General features: G+C 41.3%; 1 protein-coding gene across 1 annotated transcript; it reads right to left on the reverse strand.

Annotated features, from left to right (window-relative positions):
* Window positions 1-200: 200 nt before the first annotated feature.
* Window positions 201-2600, reverse strand: LOC135489652 (uncharacterized). Its single transcript, XM_064775098.1, has 3 exons — window positions 2173-2600; window positions 1776-2000; window positions 201-1514 (listed from the first exon to the last, which is right to left on the reverse strand). The coding sequence occupies exons 1-3, from the start codon at window positions 2377-2379 to the stop codon at window positions 1272-1274; spliced, it is 675 nt and encodes a 224-aa protein (XP_064631168.1). The 5' UTR covers window positions 2380-2600; the 3' UTR covers window positions 201-1271.
* Window positions 2601-25631: the final 23031 nt, after the last annotated feature.

Genomic DNA, 25631 nt, shown 5'->3' on the forward strand with positions numbered 1-25631 from the left:
TTGTTGGTTCGCTACACCCGATGGCAATAGCGATGGGTTCAAATTGAAATTGATGTCTGGGCCCTCGGCAAATGAAATATAGATACGTTTCCGCCAGTTCTAGAGTTATCCGACAAAATAAGTCGACATTGAGTTCCGTGACTATCAAGGCTTGTGATATGCTGATTAGTTGTGGAGGTAGCAAATGCAATTTGGTTCGTTGCAATTTTTTTTTATATTAATATAAGTTTGAACGATATATTTACAAGTAATTACCAAGCATATTATACGCAAAGAAAAGAAGGTATAGTTGGATTAGAGTTACATACAAGTTTGGTATGGAAATGGAATTTGTAACGTCTAAATCTAATTGTATATACTCTAAATTTGAACGCTTATATTTACAATGAAAATACAAAGACATGTACTGTAAACCGGGAAATATTCGCGGCTGGAAAATTTTGCGGATTTCTGGAAATTGCTTGAAGAATCTATATTTTACGCTTTTGAATTTTGCGGAGGCACTATGGTTCTTCAGTTAACTCCAATAAAACTTAATATTTTATGCTGGTTATTTTCGCGGATCATGGACAACCGCGAAAACAGCAAAATTAAAAAGCCAGCGAAAATTTCCAGGGTTACAGTATTAAGACATGGTGAAGTAGAGGTTGATACAAGCAGTGCATGTGATTAGGACGTGCAAGAGTTAGGATATTATATGAAAGAAAGAAAATTACTTGGATCCGAAGTTGTGATTATAAGATGCTATAGTCATAGCACTGTGAACATTACAAAGGAATTGGAGAGACACAATAAATCACATGGCAATTAGGATCACAAGCCATGATCACATGTACAAAAGTGCAGAGATAATGAATTACAGGGATTATATGTTGATATATATACTATGTAGATACAAATATGCTAAATACAAATATGGTAAGATTGCAATGAGACAGCAGTACGTTTATCAGCAGTTGTGACGACAAGATGCAGTTGTCTATATGTTACGAAATGACAGAGAAGTTGCTGTTTCAGAAGTACGTGGACGACCATTGCGACACCAATAGAGGAATGTTGATACATATGCAAAATGATGAAGTTCTGAAGATAGTGAAATATATGTAATCAATCATTGTTTGTGATTCGAAAATGCAATTAGTGAAATTGACCAGAACATGGTTGAATCCTTTGATTATTTTTATGCGTTGAAGTCAATGGAATGCTATAGAAGACTATGCATTTTCTGTCTGACCGTTGTTTAGAATGTAGCCTGTGTTAGGCATTGGCCTTTATGCTAGGGCAATTGCAGTGATGCATTTGTTTCTGATGGTGACGGTGGCAGTAGCTGGGAGGATGTCTTGTATGTCATCAAGGGATTCGACTTCGAAGGACTGAAGGACAACTTGTTTGGTTGTGCTGAATTCTTGGTAGTTATCGTCCTCCTCAGCAAGTACTGTCAACTCATCTGGGATTTCTGTAATGTCGATAGCAATCAACTGTTGTTGAGCGAAGCGTGGCGGTTCTTCGACGGGCTGTAATGAGAATTTGGAATTGTGGAGGGATTTGCTTTTTCTTGAAGGGTGGGTTTGTAGTACAGACTTTGTGTTATAACTATGTGGGGTTTGGAATCCTTTTGATTAATGTTGATGTTACTGGTTGTTGCATGTGGACCGGTAGATTTAGAGCTGTTGTTCCGAGTGCTTTGAAGAGGTTGATGATGATGATGTACAGCTGATAGGCGTTAGCCAGTGTTGATAGGGGTTCTTACTGTTGTAGATAATAAGGGTACTTACTGTTATAGATGAATCATCCGATGTGTTCAATTGTTGGGCCTTGTGGAAGGTGCTGTAATGTGTGTACGCGTTGGTGATTTTGATGTGGTTTCCTGGGGTCATGAGGTTGGTGTCAGCTGCCTCTCTCCAAAGAGTACATTTCACCTCCGCCGTTTGGTCCTTTAAAGTCACTGTCTGGATTTGGACTGGTTTGCCCCTGGCAATTGCTGTCTTTTTTTCTTCAACCTGAAAGCAAGGATTGAAAGTGGGTGTAAATTTAAGGACTGTGAGGTGGAGGGACTGTGTTGTTGATGTTGTGTAAGTTCATGTTGACAATTTAAGTGGTTTCTATACAGTCCGTTTAAGGGGAAGTGTGCCTGAAATAGTGCAGAAGGCACTAAGTTGGAATATACGCTACCTGTGTGACTGTCCCTTGGACTGAGAGACGTGTTTTTAGTGGTGAAGTAGCAGCATTCTTGAGCGTGACAATGTGTGCATCTGGTGGGTTGATGAGGAGTTTGCCTTCGTTGATAAGTTGTTCTGGTACGTGCATGAATTTCGTGCTGTAAATGCGTGTTTCGGGGTTGGTCGTGAGATGGTCGGCTCTGGATTTCGTTGAAGTCATGATAACGGTCTTGTTTGGGTTGCATTTGGCAACAAGGTGTTCATCATACAAGTTGATCTTAGTGACTGTGTTTTCGTCTGCAATTGCTGCTGTCCAAAAGGTAATTGTAGTGTTATTAGTGGCCTTGATGGTTTTCTTGGTTGACAATGCGACAATGGTGACTTTAAGTGGTGCCTTGATAGTTTCATGCGCAGGCGCATTGAGTGCTCTGGATAGGTTCATCTGAAGTAGAGAGGAAGTTGGTGGTTAAGTTGCATTCATGCACATAGGAATTTATAGGGAGTGTAGATGATGCAAGTGAAGAGGAGTCGATGTTGTCCTTGGCAGTTATATACTTGCGAGGTTTTGAGTCTGGAAATGAAAGAGAAGGTGAGTACTGGTTGTTGTATAAATTTGACGTCTTACAATGGTAGAATACAGTAAATTGGATCATGGTAACTGTAGTAAGTCGAGAGCACACCAGATTGTATGTTGGTAAGAGGCTTTTTTGACTTGAGGTACATGTGGTCAATTTGTGTACCTTCATTGGTAGTCGGGCCAGCAATGAGTTGACTGTAGCCATGGGTTATGAAGGTGTTTTGGATAGGTGTGGATTGCTTGTTGATATCTTCATTGAAGTCTCCAGTAATGATTACATGGTCTGCACTGATTGTGGTTGCTGCTTGAAGTGTGTGGTTTAGGACTTGGCAGAATGTTGTTGTCTGATATGTTGGTGGTCTGTAAATCACAATGACTAAGGATGAACTGTGTGTTTGAGTTATGTGCAGAGCTAGATATTCTAGATTGGTGACTTGAAGATTGACTTGCTGTGAGAGAAGATGCTGTTTGACATATGTTGCTACTCCGCCACGTTGCTTCTGGTGAAATGGCGAGTTTTGTGCATGTGCTGTTGTTCTATTGTTGTAGTACAGGGTGTAAGTCGGTAAATGTATGTTTTCAGAGGGGTCAGTTTGTAACCAGGTTTCTGAGAGACATAGAATGTCAGAGCATGGGAAGTCATGATTGTGTTGTAGATCTTCAAAATGTGGTATGAGGCCTTCTGTGTTATGGTGTATAATTTTGAGTGCAGTTGGATGATTGCTGTGAAAGGCATGCTGAGAATTGTCAGGTAAGGTTGTCATTTGTGTTAGGCCTTGTTTGACAGCTGGGAAGCAGTACAATGTGGAAGAGTCATAGTCGAGGAGATGGAGACCCGAAATTGAGGTGACTCTGCTTAGGGCGACATATGCTTGACCTGCAGTGAAGATAGTTTTCAGAGAAACAGCTATTTGTTTCAGAGTTCTGCCTTGTGTTTTATGAATGGTGCATGCCCATGCTAATGACAATGGATACTGAGTTCTGGTGATGTTAGTCTTCTCGAGTTTGACGTGAATGGGTTCAATGGCAACGGAGCCTGTTGGTATTGAGTTTCTGTATTTGGAATTGCTCATGGCCTTTTTGCCAATGTTGTTATCATCGAAGTGGACAGCTATTGCCGGTTGGAGTTTGCCGGGGGCTGTGGATGGTAAAATGATGGTGACAATGCCTCTAGCCCCATTAACCAGGCCGTCAGTTACATCAACATTTCTTAACAACATGACCTTTGCATTAATAGCAATATTTATTAACTTGGGAATGTCGTCATGTTTTGCCGATTGGATGGGGCCTCGGCCAGTTGCATTTCCAGTCAGTTTGTTGTGTCTTGAGTCCTCTGCATGCAATTTGACAATAGAGCCTTTTGGTAGTTCTTGCAGTTTGCTTAGATTGTATGCATTTACTTCCTTTTTGGTGGAATAAACATGGAGTGCATCAGAAGGGTAATCAGTGTCAGTAGGTGTACATTCAATTACACGTGACTTTAGAAGAGTTTCATCTGCTGGGTCAAGTGGTGTGGTTTTTTCTCTGGTTCTCAGGCGATTCAGCAAGTGGGCAAATTGAGCTTCATCTCGCTGGCGCATGACTTGTGTGAGTTCTATCTATTTCTATCAAAATGGGATGTCCACATGTTGCGTGGATCGGTTTTGTTCATTGTTACGAGGCGTTCTGCTCCGACTGGTGGAAGCTGGAAGAAGTCTCCAAATGCAAGTACGGTGATACCTCCAAAGAGATCTGTTTTGTTGTCTGTGATTTGTTTGAGTCTGGAATCTACATAGCACAGCATCTTCCAGTCAACCATGGAAATTTCATCAATGATCATGATCTGTACATTGTAGAGAGCTGCTCTTAGGGTTTTTAATGTGGATTCTGCTAGAGGTTTCACAGGTATTGGGCGTTGGTTTGGGATGGAGAGTGCACTATTCAAGGTTTGTCCGTTGATGTTGTAGGCTGCAGGACCAGTGGATGCAGTTAGAAGCACAGTACGGTTTCCAGGGTTGTCTGCAAGTGTCTGTAATAGCTTTTTGGCTTCATAATGAATTGCCTTTATTAGGTGACTTTTTCCTACTCCTGCTGAGCCTGACACGAATATCCTGAGTGGTGTGGGATTTGCACCTTGCTTTTTAGCTCACCTCTTAGCAGAGGTGAGCTTATCCCATACCGTGGCGTCCGTCGTCCGTCGTCGTCGTCGTCGTCGTCGTCGTCGTCGTCGTCGTCGTCGTCGTCGTCGTCGTCGTCGTCGTCGTCGTCGTCGTCGTCGTCGTCGTCCGTCGTCCGTTAGCAGGGCACGTTTCGTAACTGTTAGAGCTATTGAGTTGAAACTTGGTACACATGTACCCTTATGTAATGACACCTGGGAGACCAAGTTTCGGTCCGATTCGTTCCATGGTTTGGCCACTAGGGGGACAAACGTTAAAAGTGAAAATATGCAATATCTCCCTTAATAGTAGTCGGGAAATTTTGGAAAAAATATGGTAGGTACTTCTAGCAAAGGTGCATCATATATCCTCCGGGTTTTTGATTTGACCTCCTTTTCAAGGTCACAGAGGTCAAATGGTGTAAATTAGCCGTTAGGATGTAACGATGGCACGTTTCTAAACTGCAATGACTATTGATACCAAATTTGGTACACATTTACCCCTTAGTCAGGTGATCTCAGGGACCAAAGGTTGGTCCAATATGATTCACCACTTGACCACCAGGGGGCAAAATCCAAAAACCTTAAAAATGTGATTATTCCTTAACTTCTTGCCCGATTGCCACCAATTTGATATCATGGGTACATCTAACCACCATACAGTATATGCCACACAGGTTTTTAATTTGACCTTCTTGTCAAGGTCACAGAGGTCAAATGGCGTAAATTCGCCGTCAGGCCGTAACTATGGCACGTTTCTTAACTGCAATGACTATTGATCACAAATTAAGTACACATGTACCCCTTGGTCAGGTGATCTCAGGTACCGAAGTTTGGTGCGATCTGATTTGCCGTTTGGCCTCCAGGGAGGGGGCCAAATCCTAAATTCTTCAAAATGCCATTATTCCTAGTAATGACTTGCCCGATTGGCACCAATTTTATATCATAGGTACATCTAATTCTAACAACCATTCAATGTGTCACCCGGGTCTTCTTTGATTTGACCTACTTTTCAAGGTCACAGAGGTCGAATGTACTGTAAATTGGCCATATTGGGGAAATTGTAATTGCTTGGACCTACATCAAACCTAACACTACATGACACAAGACCATGCTCTTTATCCATCTTTCCTCCACATGAGGTGAGCACAATGGCCCTGGCCATTTCATTAAGAAGACACCATTGTCGTACCGAGTTGAAAACTGTAGTTTGCTTTTCATTTAATTATTGTAATATTTTCCTTATTTGCTGAGATGTCTCGTATTCGGTGGTTGTTTCTAGACCATGTGAAGGTTACTTGTGGCGTTGGGTGCAGCATCACATAGTTCTTGAATATTATCTTTGTTTAGGGTATCATTTGGAGGTTGATCTTCTTTTTCAGCGTTTGTCTCCTCGCGTTCATTTTCAGTAGATGTTGCAAGTTGTGCCCATGCATCCTCAAGCACTGGATGTTCTTGGAGTTGGTTCATTGCTCTGCTGTTGCCAATTTAAACTGTTGTCTGTTTGTTTCAACAATGGTGAAGACCCTTTTTGGCACATTTGATGTATGTAGTTTGACTGCAGCTTGTTCATAGAAATCTTGAAATGTTTCGTAAGGTTTTGGTCCAAGTTGTGCATCTGTACGAAAGGGCAAGTACAAAGCCAGGAGGTTGTAAGTGTACTTTTCGGGGAATTTCAAGCGTTGGTAACGAGATTTGACAATTGCAGGATTGCTGCGGGATCGTTTATGAATGTACCCTTTGTGGTTTTGGAGCGGTATGATTGGCGAAGATTCTGTCAACTGTTGGTCAATGTCAGCATTTTGTTTATGACTACTTTGTTCAGCTTTTTGTATTTGCTTTGTATTCAGAGATGCGAGAACTCGGTAGTGTGAGACGAAGTATGCTAGGGACATAGTTGGAAATGGGGATTATTCTGGTCTTGCTTTGTAACGATCAACAATCGATGTCATCCAGATATCATCAGAGTCGGTGTTAGACTTCGCTTGAATAGTTTTCAAAGGCAGACTCATCTTAGTTGGGTTTGGGTCTATGGGGACATAGATAACTTGTCTTGAGCTGTCTTTCAGTTTCATGCTTGTCACTCGGTACACTGCTTCTTGAGCGCTGACTTCTCTATTCTGAAGGTAGGCATTGCCAATGTGTCGCATTTCTTTGACCACATCACAGTCTCCTGTCTTGGCATCTTCTTGAGCTTGTTTTAAAACAGCACTCATCTCATGTTCAGCTTTGCCGATGTAACTGAGGATGTACATAACACAGGCCCATGCGTCTGTAACGAACTGGATGTCCATATTAGCATTCCAAGCTTTCAGCACTTTTAGGTTATAGTTGTTGACCCAAGCATCCTTTGGCTTCCTTTTCAGCTGTATTGTAATATTTTTGGACAGGACTGCCATGCTTTCCTTGTATTCGTCCATGCTCAAACCAGCAGTGATGAGGAGTTGTTCTGTGGTGGGTACGTCTGTCGTATCAGTAGTTATTTTCTCAAGGAGATCACACAATTTCTGCAGATTAGCTTTTGCTGTTTTTTCATTCATTTGTGTTCTAGCACAATCAACATGATTTGGTTGGGAATCTGTAGGCGTGTCATTTGACTGGGATGATTGGCTGGGCACAGATGGCATAGTATCGCAGTCAGTTGTTTGTTCAGTTGGCACATCTGGTTCTGTTGATTTCATTGGTATGAAAATAGTTGTATGAAGCATGAAGCAAGAGGAATCTACAGATGCGGCATTGTTTTGATCCACTGCCTTTAAAGCATGTTTTGGAATGATTTCTGCTGTGTGTTTGGACCTGTTTGATGATTTGGTGTAGGACTGGGTCTGTGTCTTCATCAGGGAGCTCTGTTGATATGTATTTATCAATGAATGCACAAACCAATTCATCACTATCTTCATCCAATTTTGGAGCATTTTCAATCCAGAGGAGGCAGTGTATGTGAGGAGAGCCACGGCACTGAAATTCTGTTCTCCAGAAAAAGTCGACTACTTTTCCGAGGGGTTCAGCTTTACTCAGGAGCAACTCATGAAAGAGTACGTACACACGATGGTCAAACATTCTTGCAGCAAGGACTGGATTCTCCTGTGAGAGTTTACTTTTCTCTGGGAATGAGAGATCTTCAATGTTTTGTTTTGGGTATGATCAGTTAATTAGAAGAGCGCGGAGTACTTCTGGCCATCTGAGGTCAGCTGCTGAGAATGTGACAAACCAAGTTGGTATGCCAATTTGTTTAAACATGGCAAACAAATCTTTCAGAGTGCGTTCCCAGTAAGGTGGTGTTCCTCGAACTGGTTGGAGAAATCGAAACCCTTTGTCAGATTTGAGAATGTCTCTCACAGCATCCTTGTTTGTCAACATTTTAGCTGTTATTTTCTTACCTGTTGTAGTGTGAGCAGAGCCCTTTCGCATTGCAATTGAAATGTTGGACAGAATGTGGCTAAGTTCACTCATATACTGTGCAAAGAAGATGTATGCATTGTCAGATGAAAACCTGGAATCCACATTGAAAAGCCTAGCGTTGAAGTATGGATTTATGCCAATTTTGACCGGTATCTCAGTGTTGTAGGGACACGTGCCATGTGGGAATTCTTGCGGAAATGAAAGTGCTTCAACATTCTTGACTTTCAGAATTGAGACAGGACGATTCCCTTCTGCAGGGGCAATACTGTAAATGGTCTGCTGGTCCAGTACTTCTTGTTCAAGGTCCACAGGTTGTAAGCATGTGTCGAGAGCCATCATGTACTGAGAGCTGTTTTGCGTTGGATCTGTGATTTGATTGGAATTATTATTGGGGGTTTCTCCATTTGGTGTAGTTTGTTCGATACTTGAGGGGCTAGTATAACCAGCATCAGAATTTCGTTCAAGTTGAGCACTTGTTTTAGGAATTACGGTTGCACCTTGGTGTTGCGGGATGTCTATCAGATGTGGGGTACTTTGTAGCATATCTGACATGGTGTCAACATTGAGATTGGGGCCATTGTAGTGTCTGTGTTTTGTTTTAAGCGAGTGTCTGTTGTCAAAATTATATCTTGATTTGATTCAGTATGCTGTTCCTCCCAGGTGGTGTTTCGATGCACATGTTGGTAAAGGGCATTGTGTGCTACAAGATATTGAAGAGCTGTCTGGAGTTTGTTGGGGCAAACTAACTGGTATGATACGTATCCCCTGTATTCCAATTTCCTTTTCAATTTTACTTGGATGAAAGCGGACTCGTTCATTTGCCGAGGAAGTGTTTGGACAGTGCTGCTGACATTTGAAGGCACACAAATGACAGGTCCAGAAACTCCCTTTTGACCACCTCTAGGCAAAGAAAACATTTTGGCAAATGGAATATGTAGAGAAAGAAGTTGTCTTTCCAAGAAGTTCAGATCTCTCAATTCTTTTGGGATTTCATCAAGTTGTGACCCATTATAAACAACAGCCAATGATGGAGTTTTACCGTTTTTCAATGAATTGTGGCAGGCATGACATATCCATTCTTGCATACATTTCTTGCAAGGCGTAATTGGTTGCTTTTGCTTGGATAACTCTGACACTGGACTACACTGACATGATTCTTGTATGTATTTGCCAGTTAAGCAGATATTGGCATTTGCAATTTTTGCAGGTGTGGTCAAATATGCTGTTCTGTTACAATGGACCACTTGGTTGAAGAAGAGTATACGATGACATACAGTGCAAACATACTCGGGACCATTTTTGACTGCAGCAGCAAATCTTTCAATAGCATCGTCAATTGTCAATGCTTTGGCAGCATCTTTAGTGCTTTTTCTTCACTTAGCTTTTTTTTCTTGACAATGTGTATTGTCATTTTGATACTTCCTCTTGTGTTGTGCTTTATCATTTGCCTTGTATTTAGAATTATAGTGGCGCTTAGTTTTCAGTACTTGCTTCTGCTTTTCTCTATATTCAGAGTTGGTGTGATATTTAGCCTTCATAAATTGCTTGTTCTTTGGTTCATATTCAGGAGAACTGTGATATCTTGTTTTTATTTGCTGCTTGGCCCTTGCCTTAAATTCAAACGAACTGTGATATCTTGTTTTCGCTGTGTGTTTCACTTTTTCTTGCCATTGAATATCTGAGTGGTATTTTTTGTTCATTGTTCGTTTCTTTTGTTCTCTGTAAGTTACATCAGACTGGTATTTTGATTTTGTTGAGGTTTTCTTTGATGTCTTGGATATCCGTTTCGACTTGTCTTTTTGATCCATGAGGTAAGTCTGCATGAGTTGATTTGTTTTATTATTGACACGTGTTGGCATAGTGGATGTCCAAGTTTCCCTGACACGTGATTGGTGAGGTTGATGTATTGGCAGCATAGACGTGATAGCAACAGGCACGACATTGAACTGTGCAGACAAATTTGTAGAATACAAAGACTACATGTTGTACAATATCCTGTATTTTGGAAAATGATAGCATGACAGCAGCACCATTGTCAGTGACATGACCATCAATATCTCGACTGTGGGAGTCAAAGACAATGTAGGAATCTAAATGCCGAATAAGAGATATTGTCGATCCAGCGGCTATCAACAGACACCCGGCAGAAGTATGATATTGAGCTTTTGCCAGAGCTGACTGAAGGCAATGAGACACTAAGTCTTCACCAGTATCATTGGTCTGATTCAGTATGCCATAAAAGACTGGACCAAATTGAGCTTTCATTGATTTATTCAGTGGAGGAATTGAGGTTGCCAAAGGGAGTTCAGTGTACTCCAGATAGTTCTGTTGATGTGGAATGGCGCAATACATACTAGTAGTATCACCAAAGGATAGTATGTTATCAATATCACTTCCACAAGGCGAGTTATCCAAGCAAAAGCAACCAATTACGCCTTGTGGAAGTGATATTGATAACATACTATCCTTTGTGCCTTTGGCATAGGAATATAGTATTGCAACATAGGCATTAGCTGTACATTGTCGCCCAGCAGAGTTATCTGAAAAGAAGTGTGAACCTTGGTGAAAAGAACCTTGAAGCTGAAGTCGAGGTGCTATCGTTGTTGCATTAATTGATTCTACATTCTGTTTGGTAGGAAGATTTGCAAAATGTACATTTTCACGCTTAGAAAGTTGACTGTTCTGTGCTGCACTCTCTGCTTTGGCATAAGCCATCTGTCTTTGTTTGCGACGTTTCCGTTCATGGATTTTCCTCTTTCGGGCCATATTCACTCAACTGCGGTCAAAGTGGAAAAGGGAACTAAGACTTCCTAGGCATTTACACACCTAAAGTACAATTATACTGAAATACTGAACTGAGATAATTGACAATAATAAAATAAGAAGATACTGAAATAAGGTAAATGTATGAACTTGTTGTGAAATGGTCTTGTGAAGCTGAGATGTAAGAATCCATGTGTTTGTCAAGGTGGTGATTTTGCTCATGGGGATGGTCAGGTCAGATTGATATGAGGGAATTGATGTGGTGAGGGTGATGATATGAAACTGGTGATACGGAATTGATAGTATGATAGTGATTATATATAAGTCACGAGACAATGTATGAGGTTGATGATATGAGGCTGATGATATGATATGTGGCTGATGAATTGAGATTGATGATATGGGATTAATGTATGATGTATATATATCTATTGTCTGCTTGTATAATGTATGTATTGATAATATCAGTTATCATGTACAACCGGTACCTGAAAGCCGAAAGAAGAGAAGGCATTAATCATGTGATCATAACGTTATAACATGAACTACACAGGTGAAATTGAAGGGTACTTTGTCAGATTGTAAGTAAAATGATCGGGCAGCAAATGTACTGACATGTTTCAGCCATTTTGGGCTAACCATTGTGATCAATGCGTAAATCTGTAGGGTGACGGGAAGTGCATTGGGTTCATGAAGATGCATAACTTAACAACTAATATTATATCAAAGTTCTCACTATTCTGTAGAATCAGGTAAACTGAGATTTACTGGTGAAATACGATCCCAGTCCAGGTGGACTAAAAGACCACTTAACAAACACCAGACGCCCAATGTGAAGTCTATTGTTGATTTAGTTTTGACCAAATAATTGACATTGCATGTTGATACAAACCTTTAGTTGTAACACGGTGTCTGACGTTGGAAGAACAAGCTGGCTAACTGGGGTAATGCGTGCTGAAAAAACAGAACCACATTGTTGCAGTAAGTTGTAGCAATCAATGAAGTAACAGTGGTTTTTATTTCAAGACGATACAGCACTACATGCATGATGAGCTGTCCATTATTGGTATGGTAACTACTGACAACCAGATGGCAAGTCTTTAAAACACTGACATTGCGTCAGCTATTTGACAATGCCTGTTAATTTTGATACATACCTGCAGGTATACTAGTACAGGGGCGTCGCCTGGACGTAGCCTTGTGAACTGGCTGGTTATTTTTCTAATGTAATTAGTTAAATAATTCCTCGGGTAGATCCGATATGAGTACATATGCAAAAGTCTGACCTGGGTAGGTATGAACTAATAAAATCACATTTCCACAGGAAATGGGAATACCTACCATATTTTTTTCAAAATTTCCCGACTACTATTAAGGGAGATATTGCATATTTTCACTTTTAACGTTTGGCCCCCTGGTGGCCAAACCATGAAACGAATCGGACCAAAACTTGGTCTCCAAGGTGTCATTACATAAGGGTACATGTGTACCAAGTTTCAACTCAATAGCTCTAACAGTTACGAAACGTGCCCTGCTAACGGACGACGGACGACGACGACGACGACGACGACGACGGACGACGGACGCCACGGTATGGAATAAGCTCACCTCTGCTAAGAGGTGAGCTAACGAGCCACTCATAAGAGAGATATCACACTTTTTAGGTCTCCGCTGCTGGCCCTCTGGTGGCCAAGTCAAGAATCAGATCGGACCGAAATTCATTGTCAGAGGTCACCTGACCTAAGGGGTCCGGTGTACAAAGTTACAAGTTCATAGACCTGGCGGTTAAGCAACGTGCCACTGTTTTTGAAACGGGTACGACGACGGACACTGCGCTGCTCTACAGACTCCCCTACGGTGAGCCAAAAACGGAAAATATACGCCATTGGACCAGAGGGTTCGTCTTCTTGTTTTCGACGTAATATTCATCGATATCCAACATGTTAAATCTGCTACACTCAGTATTGAGTCATTATTTTCCCTCCACACTTGACAAAATGCAATAGATACATGTACATTTGCATAATTGCGAAACCACAAAATGGAGTTAAACAAGATAATTACATGTACATGTAAAAGCCGATATTTCATGGTTCCTGTTTCATTAATCAAGAGAGCCATCAAATGGTTGCCGTTTTTTTCATTCTGCAAACGTAATTCGAGGCGAGCACGACTGGGTAGAAGGGAAGTGGGTTTTCATCGATGACATTATGACTGTGTTCGCAGCAGCACATTGGACAATTCACAACTTTTCAAGGGAAAGCCTTTCGGAAGGTTCTTAAACATATTGCATGGTTTTAAAACGCAGCACCGAATCTTGCAAATATTGTGCATGCAAATGTATGCGAAAATGAGGAAAGGATCGTATCAAATATTTTTTGAGGATTTTATTACCTGGAAAGTCTTCTGTTTTTGATTGTGCACGGCCGGCCCAAACTCAACGAGTCCGCGAGCAACTACGTTTAGTTTTTGAGCAACATCAGCGTAATGGCATTGTTTAGATAAAGACAACGGGGCGATTGCAACTAAGTTCTAACGTTTATGCCGCCAATTCATAATAAGAGATCGAGTAGGCAACTGTGAATTACAGAAATCGTCTTGAAGTGCGACTTTTGGTGAAGGACATCATTAATTTGAAAGCAATATGACGGGTATCTGATGTGCTATAAGTACACAAGGACGTGTGTAGAGACCCTACTTCAGGCAGCTTGGTATACTAGTATTCACGTGTATTTATATGAAATAGTACAAATTGGGTTAATGAGCCACATTGGTCCAAAATAATGTAGTGTCACCAAACAACGACGACGCCTCTTGATTTTGAAAATGACAGATATGATCATGAGCAACAGTACAACACTGCTTCACGGATACAGCAAACAAACATATACAGTGCTTCACATTGCACCGGTTATCTGGACGACAGACCAAACAAAACCACCACGTGAAAGTGCGCTCATGCTCTCTTCTTTAGAAATTTTGACAAAATACGTATGGATAGGAACAAATGTTCTAGGCATCCCTGGTAATATTCTCTCCCTTTTGATCAGCTTGTTGAAGGAGAACAGAAGGTTTTCGACATGCGTTTACATGGCTGGCATGGCAATTGCCGATACCATACTTTTGATAACAACAGTTGTCAATTTCATAAAGAAGGATTGGATGAAATCCACTTACACGGAGTTTCAGTTCCAGTAAGTATATGATGGAGCAGCTATAACCAGCAAACATGCGACTTACTTTTCAATTTCCACAGATGGTTACCAAACGACTCATCCGGGCGTACCCGCATGCAACATACGCACTGATGACTCGATCGGGAACCTTGCTGCGCCTACCAAGGAGGCATTGCGGTACAGGTATATCACGTGGTTCAGTTAAAAATGATAACGACGCCTACATCGTTGCTATTGTCCCAGAATCGCATGGTATGTGTGTATCGCTCATTCCATTCCCATATGCTTTCCGGCATATCACCCTTTAAATATTTCCAAGTCTGCGCATGCACTATATAATAATAGCCCCAACTGCATCGGTCTAGATTGCATCCGACATCCTCATGTTTGCCCAAGAGTTTGTCAGAGTAAGCCCCGCCCAATTCAAATGGACATTTCAAAGAGCAATAATGACATTCCACCTCGGCTGGACTACGTCCAAGCTTGAATTGACTGTTTCAACTAAAATATTTGCAGTCGAAAGCTGACCCACGAAATTGACTAGTAGTTTAGACGTGAGTGATTCCAGATTAATTGACCCTCACTTGCAATATCATATCTCAAGTGTACGAATCGCCGTATGTTGTTTCTAGGAGCTAATGGCGTGGCGGATTCTCTGATGATCCCTCATTCATCAACTTTTTGATTTACACAGTATCACTTATTCCTCATTCTATCGCAGGTGGGTATACTATTTGATTTACACAGCCGCTATTCTCTCCGGCCTGTACCTCGCCATGATGTCTGTTGATCGTCTCATTGTTGTCAGATTCCCCCTCTCAGCGAAGCAAAGATGTACCACATCCAATGCAAAGAAAGCCGTGACCGTCAGCACTGTTGTTGTTATGGTCATCAACATTCATATATTCGTTGTTTATAAAAGTAGGTATAGAATTGTCACTGAATCCCTATTGCTATGACTTCTGACCTTCATTTTATTTACCATAGCTGAGGCCCGGCCCGTCCAGGAGTTTGAACAAGAGGACGTGTGAGCCGAAAGAAAAGTTGATAACCAACGATAGGCACTGGGTCACCCAACGGTCATTGTATGACGTGGAAATCAACAGTTTTTTCCCCCAGTTTATCGAGTATTTCTTTCATGTTCTACCTAACGCTTGTAAACTAATTGATAATCATTGTTTTCAGTTGAGGGCTTGTTCGGTCACTTCATTGGCAACCCTCAGTGGTAACCACTCGAAATATTTACACCGGGACTTGACACTATCGAAATAAACGAGGAAAACAGTGAAACGAAAACACTCGTGACATTACGTACACTGGGCGAGTAAAAAGCTGGTTATCCATTTTTTTACAGTCAATGTGTCAAACTGCCCTCATCAATTTAAAAAAAGAATGTACTGGCGGCATGTTTTGATTTCGGTGAATTGAATTGCATTTTTGTACCTTTTAACAATCATGGAATGAAGATGCCTATTGTACGTAATATCAAGGGCTTTTGTCCAGGCGCCCTTCAAACGGCTGAATAGTGTCTGCAATTTGTGTTATAAGCTGCGTGTACACCACGAAATATTGGTGGACCAATTGCACGTACACCACCACATTGCCGCGACAAATTGGTTCGGCAATCCATTGCCGACACAAATTGCCGGCGAATTTGTCCCATCAAGCTTGATAGTCCGGGCGAATTTAAGCTTGATGGTCCAAATTCGCCCGGCTTGTTAAAAGCTCGGCTTTGTCGTGGTGTACGCGCAAATGGATCGGCAATTAGCTAGTTAGATGGTTCGGCTCCAGGCAGCGCTTTCGAAATTGCGCTTTCTGCTGATTGTTTGCGCGCCATCTGTTGCCGGATTTTATAACTAGCTGCAGCGCTGGTGTACGCGCTTGGTGGATTTTCGATGGTGCGGCATTGGTTCGCGAACCAAGATTGGTGGTCCATTTTCAGGTGGTGTACGTGCGGCTTATGATAACTGCCGTTTGATTCTGCAACAAGCTAATGTCCATGATCCATAGGATGCACCACATTATTATATAAATGTCTATTTTAGTGGCTTATCACTACAGTAGATGGCAGCACGATGAATTCATTGTGACCAGTTTGGAAACAAATGGGCGATTGGATACATACTTTCGAGTTTGCGTTAATTGGCTTTTTTTTCTAACTGTTGGCAACAGATATTTATAAAAGAAATATTTAAAAAATATCTGAACAGGAAACCAAAAAGATCATCGGCATATGTGTGAAATGTGACACAGAATCCAAATGTCCATCTGCTATTTTCATCTGTCATGTCCATTACGCTATACACAAGTATCTTATTTCACCGAATGGATCGGACACAGCCGAGTTATGATGACGTCACTCGTAATCAACGAGAAAACCGAATAAAGGTACCTATGACGTTCTACACACCCTGATGGTCAGTTGAGACCTGGCAATTGCTGTTGGAAGCAATATTATCAATGCCATACATTGTAAACACACATTTAGACGCACTTATAATCTATAGTGATTCAGTGAGCGAAGATAATTCCAGAGCGTTCATTTATCATTTGAATTATTGTCTTTTTTAGAATGTCCGAACTGTCAATCAGTTTTCCTGTAATTATATTCGTAGTCGTTGTCAGCATCACCACCATCTTAATACCGTTTGCACCTTTGCACCTCTGCACTTTTGACACTGCACTTCGCAAACCTATTATAGTAAAAAGTGTTTTTGTAGGCCAAACAATAAAAAATTATAAAATACCAAAAATATATTAGTATCGTTGTGTTTGTTGTGAAAATAGTCGTCGTCATTGTTTCGTAATCTTCCTCATTAACGTGAAAAAGCAGATCAGGCGTATGTTCATTCTTTTTCCACGTCTCTTTCAGAATTTTCGGGCATCCTAAAGATCACCATTCCCGGTAACCCGGCCCTTGAAACTTTTTGTAACATGTACAATCTTGTCTGTGGTAGTTTGATACCATTTCTCATCATCGTCTTCTGCAACATTTGGATCATAGTTACATTGAAAACTGCCTCACAAAATCGCAAAGAGATGGGCGTTGCCTTGACACAGGATAAAGAGACGCATCACCTGACCCGGATGTTGATCTTTGTGTGCGTTGCATATGTTGTTACGTCACTCCCGCATCGTTTGTACGATTTGGTTCTTGCTATTCCAGTTCTACAGAGCCTGTATGACTTTAAGGATGAGTATTGGTCTTTGCGATACAAAGTACAATATATAGGTTTCATCACGCTCTGGCATATGAATTTTGCCAGCACATTTTACCTTTACTGTATCGGTGGAGGAAAAAAGTATCGCGCCGACGTCAAGAGACTGCTTCGCTGCTAATTAGACCACAATCTTCATTTACTGTGAGTGAATTTCAAAGTTAATAGTGAGTTTCCGCAAATCACCTGAAACGCCAACGCCAACGACTATTCCATTGTTCGGGCATGCTCAGGAGCTCGAACAATGGGATAGGCGTTCGCGTTGCCGTTTCGGGGGCTTTGCGAAAACTCCCTAGTAAAGAAGTTATGCACCGAATTTAAGCACTCCTGCCCGCATAACGTTTTTGCAATTTCCAATGATCTGATAAACATTGATAATTCGGTATTTTTTTATACCTCTTTGAAAAGCTTGTATATTGCAGTGTCTAGAGTCCATTAAGGACCTCTTTAATAATCGTAGTAATCGTCAGGCCTTCGGCTTCTCTTATGTTAGTAGTAGTTGTCAAATATGTCTTCGATTCGTGAGATAATTAGGTACAAATCTCTATAGATGGATATCTGCTGACGTCACGGCTAATTTGTAAACATCATGCGCGCGCACTCTCGTATCTCTTTAACATGGTTTTCATGAAGAAAAGTTGCGACAAACCATCGTCTCTCGATTTCTCTCGATAGCATAATGATGCTTAACCGATGATGTGCGGCTGTTATTGTGACAAAATCGTATCGAATTTGTTTTCTTAAATATCATGCAAGTAACGAGAAAAACTCCTCGCGTCCAAGTGAAACCAACAACGATCGTGGACGTTGATATTGATAGGTCTCGTCATCCCCACTGATGCGAGTATGCGCGCGCAGCCAACGTTAATGACGTGAGAATGACGTCATTTTGTAAACAAAGATACATCTATACATGCAAAGAGTACGGCCATTAATAACGGTTCGGTGCACTCCATTAACAACCGACCACAACGAACGTGTACTTCTACTTGGCGTTATAACAACAAAAATAGAAAATCCGTTTGAAGGGTTTATTCTTTGGAAAAATAATGTTATTTCTACCTGAAATCTCCAGTGGATGATCGTTTCCGGTACAAGTTGCACTTTCAAAAATGAGAAATAATCTGTGGTTGGAATGGTGGTAATGGTTCAGTGTCGGTCGATTTCTGTTCTAGCTGCCAGTAAATTTTCGTGAATATACTGTATTGTCTCCTCTAAGCCAGGTGAGCACAGTAATGCTGTGGCAAACGGTTTGGCCATGCACTATCAAGTATGGGTTCCGCCCCACAATTAATCTAACAGGCCTAAACATAACTGATCAAAACGACCACTCCTCATCTCGCAGGTAGTCTAACGCATTACGAAGAGGGGCTGGTATATAACCTCCGGATGGTTAATGTGATTTTCACGCCTTAAAAATGAATAATAACGTTCCATTGAGTAAATAAAATGTTACCATGGCTGATTTGATGGAAAACAGTAAACCATGGTTGATGTGCTGGAAAACCGATAAGTTAAGTTAAGTTAAGTTAGCTCTTTGATAAGGCATTGGAATATGCTAGATGAAAATATAGTTTATCGTAGTTTTACCTACAAGAATCCACTTTCCTCATTGATAATGCGTATTTCCAAATGTGGTTCAAGTGTATCTTGGACGTTGTTTATTGGAATACGGCCTTATGAGACGGTCAGTTTGAAACATCCATCGTCTGCTACAGGAAATGTTGTTTATGGCAAATACGGTCACGTTAATGGTGTACCGTCGTCCACTGTGATGCCTATCAATTTTGCATACGACGTCATCAGTTTGAATGTGTGGTTTGGACGACAAGCGGCACTGTATAAGTATGCGGGGTTTGAGATCCGCAACTAAATGGTGAAAACATGAACAATTTTGATGTCATAACACCCCATATAAAGTCGCCGCTTCGCTTTATGCATGCCCTGGTCTATTATGTCACCTAAAATGCACACCCACTTTTAACGAAACAAGAGAGACATTATACTTGCTTAATGGTTTTATAATTCTGCCTCTACTTAAAAAAATGCAAATCCTCGTCGTCACTTAGCTGATGATCTTCCACCAAATTGTCTATGGCTATTACCACTTCTCCAACATTGTCATCTAGGATCGGGAGGCGGCTAGCCCTGAAAGCTTTGCGGACGGCTTCTCGGGCGATCCTGTCCTAGACCAAACTAATCATCTTTACTACCTCTCCAAGTCCTATTTGCGGGCATTCCCCATCCTCATCAGTGTGACCAGCCTTCAAGGCCTTCCATATCGCAAAACGTATTCGTATACTTATGTGTCTATTCGTCATCAAGTCTTTCAGCTTAAGTCAGAGATCTCTCCTTGTCGTCAAATTAACCCTGCAAAACCATGCAGGTTATCTCGGCATAAAGCAATGCATAGCCGGTGTAAAAGAATTGCAAGTCCGCCCGAAACCAAGGTCCGTAGGACCTTGGTTCCTCAGGAATGGCAGCCCTACGTGCAAGGTTGTCCTACCCGAACTTCCGTTCCAGGGCTTCGATTCCTATATAAAAGGTAGGACTCTGATTACTGGGGGACTTAGATTTCTTTTACAGCAGTGACAGAAATTAAAGTCCCCCGTAACCAATGACTGTACCCGTTTAAATTGCATACACAATAAAATGTACTATGGCATATGATAGAACATGCGTTCAAATATCTAAGGTTTTGGGGTGTCGGCTAGCCAATCACTCGTAGTGTAGTGGTCATGTTCCCTGCCTAGTAAGCAAGAACTGCAGGTGCTAGCCCCCTCGGTCTACTCTTTTTCTTTTTTTCCTTGTCTCCTCTTGCATAATCGATCACAATAATTCGACTGATTCATCAATAAAGAAATGGGTCGATCACATTCAAACCGTGATCATCAGTTTGGCCTGCTTTCTAGACCTATAAAACGCATGTGGAAACTTGTATTGGCCTTCATTCCTGCTGAGATGTCTAACGTTTGGGTCATGAGCTGCTCTTTCGGTATTTTTCGCTATCTATACGGGACCATGCCTATCCAGCTCGTTGCAGTATCTCAAGGAAGCGGTCAATCCGCGGAGCAGCAAAGAACAATTTCAAGGTATAAGCTTGGACTCGGATTCGTAGGAAAGCAGGTCTGGGGGACTTGGATACCTAGGAAAGAAGGTCTGAGGGAGTTAGATTCCTTGGAAAGAAGGTCTGGGTGAGTTAGATTCCTAGGAAAGAAAGTCCGCCTAGGACGCTGATTACTAGATTTTGGACCTACATTCATAAGAAGTCACTTCCACAATTTGGTCATTAATCCCTGTAACATCGGCGGTTATCACCAAGACCCATCGCCACATGGATTAAATTTACAATGTACTAAGTTGTTTTCGAACTCTTTATTCTTCCCTTTGGAAGTAATGGATGAAGAAAAGCTATACCAAGGCGTGCAGCTGACAAGCGTGGGTGCATTCTCTCATTTCGAGCTCAAATGTACCCGTAATATAAGCTCTTATTGCAAACACACATTTGTAGGAGTAAAGCATTATCTTAAAAATCAACTTCAAATATTTTGCTGATAAAATGAGATTTATCTCAAAAGGATAAAGTGACAATGCCAACATTTCCCAATAATATCAATACTTTTCTGGTTATGATAGAAATTTGTGAAAAGCTTATCGTGTTAAAGGATTACTTCGCCAACTGATACTGACATTCTTTTTGGTTACTTTCCAGGTCTTCAACTCTCCAATGCCCGTGTTTTAATGACACCGTGACCTTGTAGAGCCGTGTAGGTTTAACATTATTCTGCAGTGCTGGAGAATCGAGGCGTACTCGAAGAATATCAATCGGGTACAAACTCGGATTTTTTCCCCATTCTATCCGGGTAAATGGTTGATTAAAGCTGTTGGAACAGTCTAAAGAGGTTTATGTTTAGAAGATGTAATTCAAAACAATTCATTCTTCAAAAAGAGATTGTTGCCTCATTTTGACTAAATAAAGGCAAATGGGCCTTTTGTAACAGGTAAACAAGATGAAATTCCACTTATCTTTAAGTTTAACGCACTTTCGCATCTTATTGAATTATCCCACACTGGAAACATGATGGAAACTCAAATTACCGAAAGAGACTAAAGGATTTCAGGCTGATTTCTCTTTTAGTCCTAAATGACACCTTTACGTCATCCCTTTGGCTTTCAGAATTAATGAATTTATTGACGGCCCGAGGCGATCATAAGTCAACTTGTAACTTATAAGTTAACTTGTAAATCCACTCGCAGTTGATTAAGATTGTGGTCTAATTAGCAGCGAAGCAGTCTCTTGACGTCGGCGCGATACTTTTTTCCTCCACCGATACAGTAAAGGTAAAATGTGCTGGCAAAATTCATATGCCAGAGCGTGATGAAACCTATATATTGTACTTTGTATCGCAAAGACCAATACTCATCCTTAAAGTCATACAGACTCTGTAGAACTGGAATAGCAAGAGCAAAATCGTACAAACGATGCGGGAGTGACGTCACAACATATGCAACGCACACAAAAATCAACATCCGGGTCAGGTGATGCGTCTCTTTATCCTGTGTCAAGGCAACGCCCATCTCTTTGCGATTTTTTGATTCGGTTTTCAAGGCAGTTATGATCCAAATGTTACAGAAGACGATGATGAGAAATGGTATCAAACTACCACAGACAAGATTGTACATGTAACAAAAAGTTTCCAGGGCTGGGTGACCGGGAATGGTGACCTTTAGGATGCCCGAAAATTCTGAAAGAGACGTGGAAAAAGAATAAACAGACGCCTGATCTGCTTTTTTTCATGTTAATGCGGAAGAATCGAAAAACACAACGATACTGATATTTTTTGGTAATGCATAATTTTTTATTGTTTAACTTAAAAAAGTGTTTTACTAAGATAGGTTTCAATGACAATGTCTTTTTGTTTAATAGTTTTCCTTCTGTGAAGTGTAGTGTCAAAAGTGCAGAGGTGCCACGGTGCAAACGATATTAAGATGGTGGTGATGATGACAATGATTACGAATATGATTACAGGAAAACGGATTGACATTTCGAATATTCTAAACGGACAATAATTCAAATGATAAATGAACGCACTGGAATTATTTCAGCTAACTGAATCACTCTACATTGTATATTATAAGTGCGTCTAAATGTGTGTTTACAAGTGCGTCTAAATGTGTGTTTACAATGTATGGCATGGATAATGTTGCTTCCAACAGCTAATGCCAGGCCTCAACTGACCATCAGGATGTGTAGAACATCATAAGTAAGGTAAAATGGAGTAATTGTAGCCCCTTTTTCACCTATAATTTTGGTTACGCAAGAGATTTCCAGGCAGATTCACTAAAGCTGGCCAGCATCTTTATGTGGCACCTCTTCCAATTTTACAGCCTGCACTTTAGGGCACTCAATCTAAAAATGCCTCTGAGAGGCAATACAAGACTCGTGGTCAGGGGCTACAAAAACGCCGTGTAGTGGCCTTGGGGCATTTGTAGCCCCTGACTAAAATTTAGAATTGCATATTTTTTTATGCATGGGAACATTTTTTTCACAGGTTTATGGTCTTTATTAGTAGTCAAGCTCTCAATCTAGGTTGACAACGAGATATCAAACGATATCAAACGATATCAAACGATATTAATTGAACACATTTAGTGATGCAATATACAATGTATATCAATGCTCTGCAAACGCGGAAAATTCAGACCTGTAAAAAGTTCGATCCCAACTTTGTTTGTGCATGTGTCTGATTTGTTTACATCTTATAGCCAAAGCTCTAACATAACATGTTGCATAATCCAAAACTATTTATGTTGTGATACCCAAGAGTCACCTTTTTCATATCCATGCTTGGGTTGGCTGAATAATTCCATGCCGGTGTAAAAGTAAAAGTGTCCCCCCTAGAAAAAGTGTCCGGGCCTATTGTATTCTGACAGATTATGGCATATGGTTCTATAGAGGCAATGACCGTCAATAGCTCAGCGCATAATAGAATCCTTTGTTCCCGGATATTTTATCCTAGGACATTTTAAACTTCTACACCGGGTTACCGGAATATGAATCAAAAACATTGCCAGGGGCTACAAATACCCCATTTTACCTTAGCCAGGTAAAGATGCCGTCACTCGTAATCAACGAGAACACCGAATATAGGTATGTCCGATTCATTCGGTGAAACAATATACCTATGTAAAGCGTAATGGACATGACAGATGAAAATAGCAGATGGACATCTTGATTCTGTTTCCTACACATGCCAGTGATCTTTATGGTGTCCTCTTCTCATATTTTTAAAATATTTTTAAAATAAATATCTGTTGCCCGCAGTTAGAAAAAAAACGCCAATTAACGTAAACTCGAAAGTATGAATCCACCGCCCATGTGATTCTAAACATGACACTCAACTCATTATGCAGCCATCTACTGTAGTGATAAGCCACGAAACAGACATTTAGATAGTAATGTGGTCCGCGCAGTCCCGTGGGATCATGACATGAAGCTGTTGCAGGGTCGAATGGTAGTCATCATTCTTTAGCAGATACAATTGACTATAAAACAAATGATGTAGACATTATTCAGCTGTTTGAAGGGCGCCTGGACAAAAGGCCTACATTTATATGTATTACGTACAAAAGGCATCTTCCTCTCATGGTTGTCAAAAGGTACACCGAAATCAAAACATACATTTACTTACTTTTATAAACAAAGAATATATGAATGTTGATGACCATAACAACAACAGTGCTGGCGGTCACAGCTTTCTTTGCATTGGATGTGGTACATCTTTGCTTCGCTGAGAGGGGGAATCTGACAACAATGAGACGATCAACAGACATCATGGCGAGGTACAGGCCGGAGAGGGCTTGTGGTATTCGACTCGATGACTCGACGACGCGATGACTCGATGACGCGATCAAGTTGGAATCTTTTTAAAGAATATCACTGCCTGGACTGTAATTTATACATAGAATCATAAGTGGAGGAAAATAAAAAAGAACCGATCATTACCAACCCCTTTCCAGCTGTTTTCACCGTATCTAATCCGACCATTTTTCGTTTCCTACAAGTTCGCATTTTTGATAAAACCATGCGCCATGTTGCTATGCAAGCTTACCGTCAATACAGCTGAATACACCTAAATATAGCTGGTTCAGATCAACCTCCTACCCAGGTTCTTTACGAGCAGAAATTCCAATGTTAAAATGACACGCGAGTTCCTGGAGACAAGGTTGGCTCTGGATATCCGTTCAGCACGGCAATATTAAATGTCCTATACACCTTTCCAGAAATGGGGCGCTGAGTGTCCGAAATAGTGATGTCATAAGGGGAAACTAGGCCTGTGGTGGAGGGACAAAGGAGATAGTCATGGTTGACCAACACACTTGGATGCCTTTAATGACGGACAAGGGGGAAAAAGTTAGTTCCAATGCAAGCCACCAATTTCGGAAAGCATGTATAGGGGCTGATGTATTGGGGGGGGGGGGGGGGGGGCAGATGTCAAGGGGCGGAAGAGGGACTGAGTGACTGAGTCTAAAAAACTGCACATATGCGAAATTCCGATTGTTGACAGACTACCACATGACATCTGACATTGGCCACTAGAAGCTTGTTTGTCAATTAAATCTCCGGTCATTTTGCATGCTATGAAACTTCCGCGAGTCCTTTAAATATCAAAATCAATCGCGGGGACCAATCTTCAGTGGCCATGGCTGGGGGGGGGGGGCACATCCTTCTACATACCGTAGCTGGGTATGGGAAGGCCGAGCTAAAACCTCTGCTGTTGCAGCGGTAGCCCGGAGACCAGGATCATGGGATTCCGTATTTTAGCAAAATCCATAGCAACGATCGCGTCATCGAGCCATCGCGTCGTCGAGTCATCGAGTCGAATACCACAAGCCCCGGAGAGAATAGCGGTTGTGTAAATCAAATAGTAGAACCACCTGCGATAGAATGAGGACTGATTAAAGCGACAAAGTCGACCTGCCTGCGTGCGATGACTGAGGGATAATCAGAGCATCTCTGCTCTGCCATCAGCTTGATCTAGTAACAACAGACGGGGATTCGTTCACTTTAGATACGATATCATGGGGACGTTAGATGTAACCTAGACGGATACAGTTGGGTCAATATTATATAGCGCACGCTCAGACTTGGAAATATCAAAGGGTGGTATGCTGGAAAGCACATGGGAAGGGAATGAGTGG

The sequence above is a fragment of the Lineus longissimus genome, chromosome 6 (assembly GCF_910592395.1).
Source record: "Lineus longissimus chromosome 6, tnLinLong1.2, whole genome shotgun sequence".
NCBI classification, from domain to species: domain Eukaryota; kingdom Metazoa; phylum Nemertea; class Pilidiophora; order Heteronemertea; family Lineidae; genus Lineus; species Lineus longissimus.

Coding starts and splice junctions, on each gene's coding strand:
- LOC135489652 (XM_064775098.1), bottom strand. CDS start 2,379: ATGACTTCAACGAAATCCAGAGCCGACCATCTCACGACCAACCCCGAA. Junction 2,001..2,172: donor TCCAAGGGACAGTCACACAG/GTAGCGTATATT, acceptor CCTTGCTTTCAG/GTTGAAGAAAAAAAGACAGC. Junction 1,515..1,775: donor CGGATGATTCATCTATAACA/GTAAGTACCCTT, acceptor TTCTCATTACAG/CCCGTCGAAGAACCGCCACG.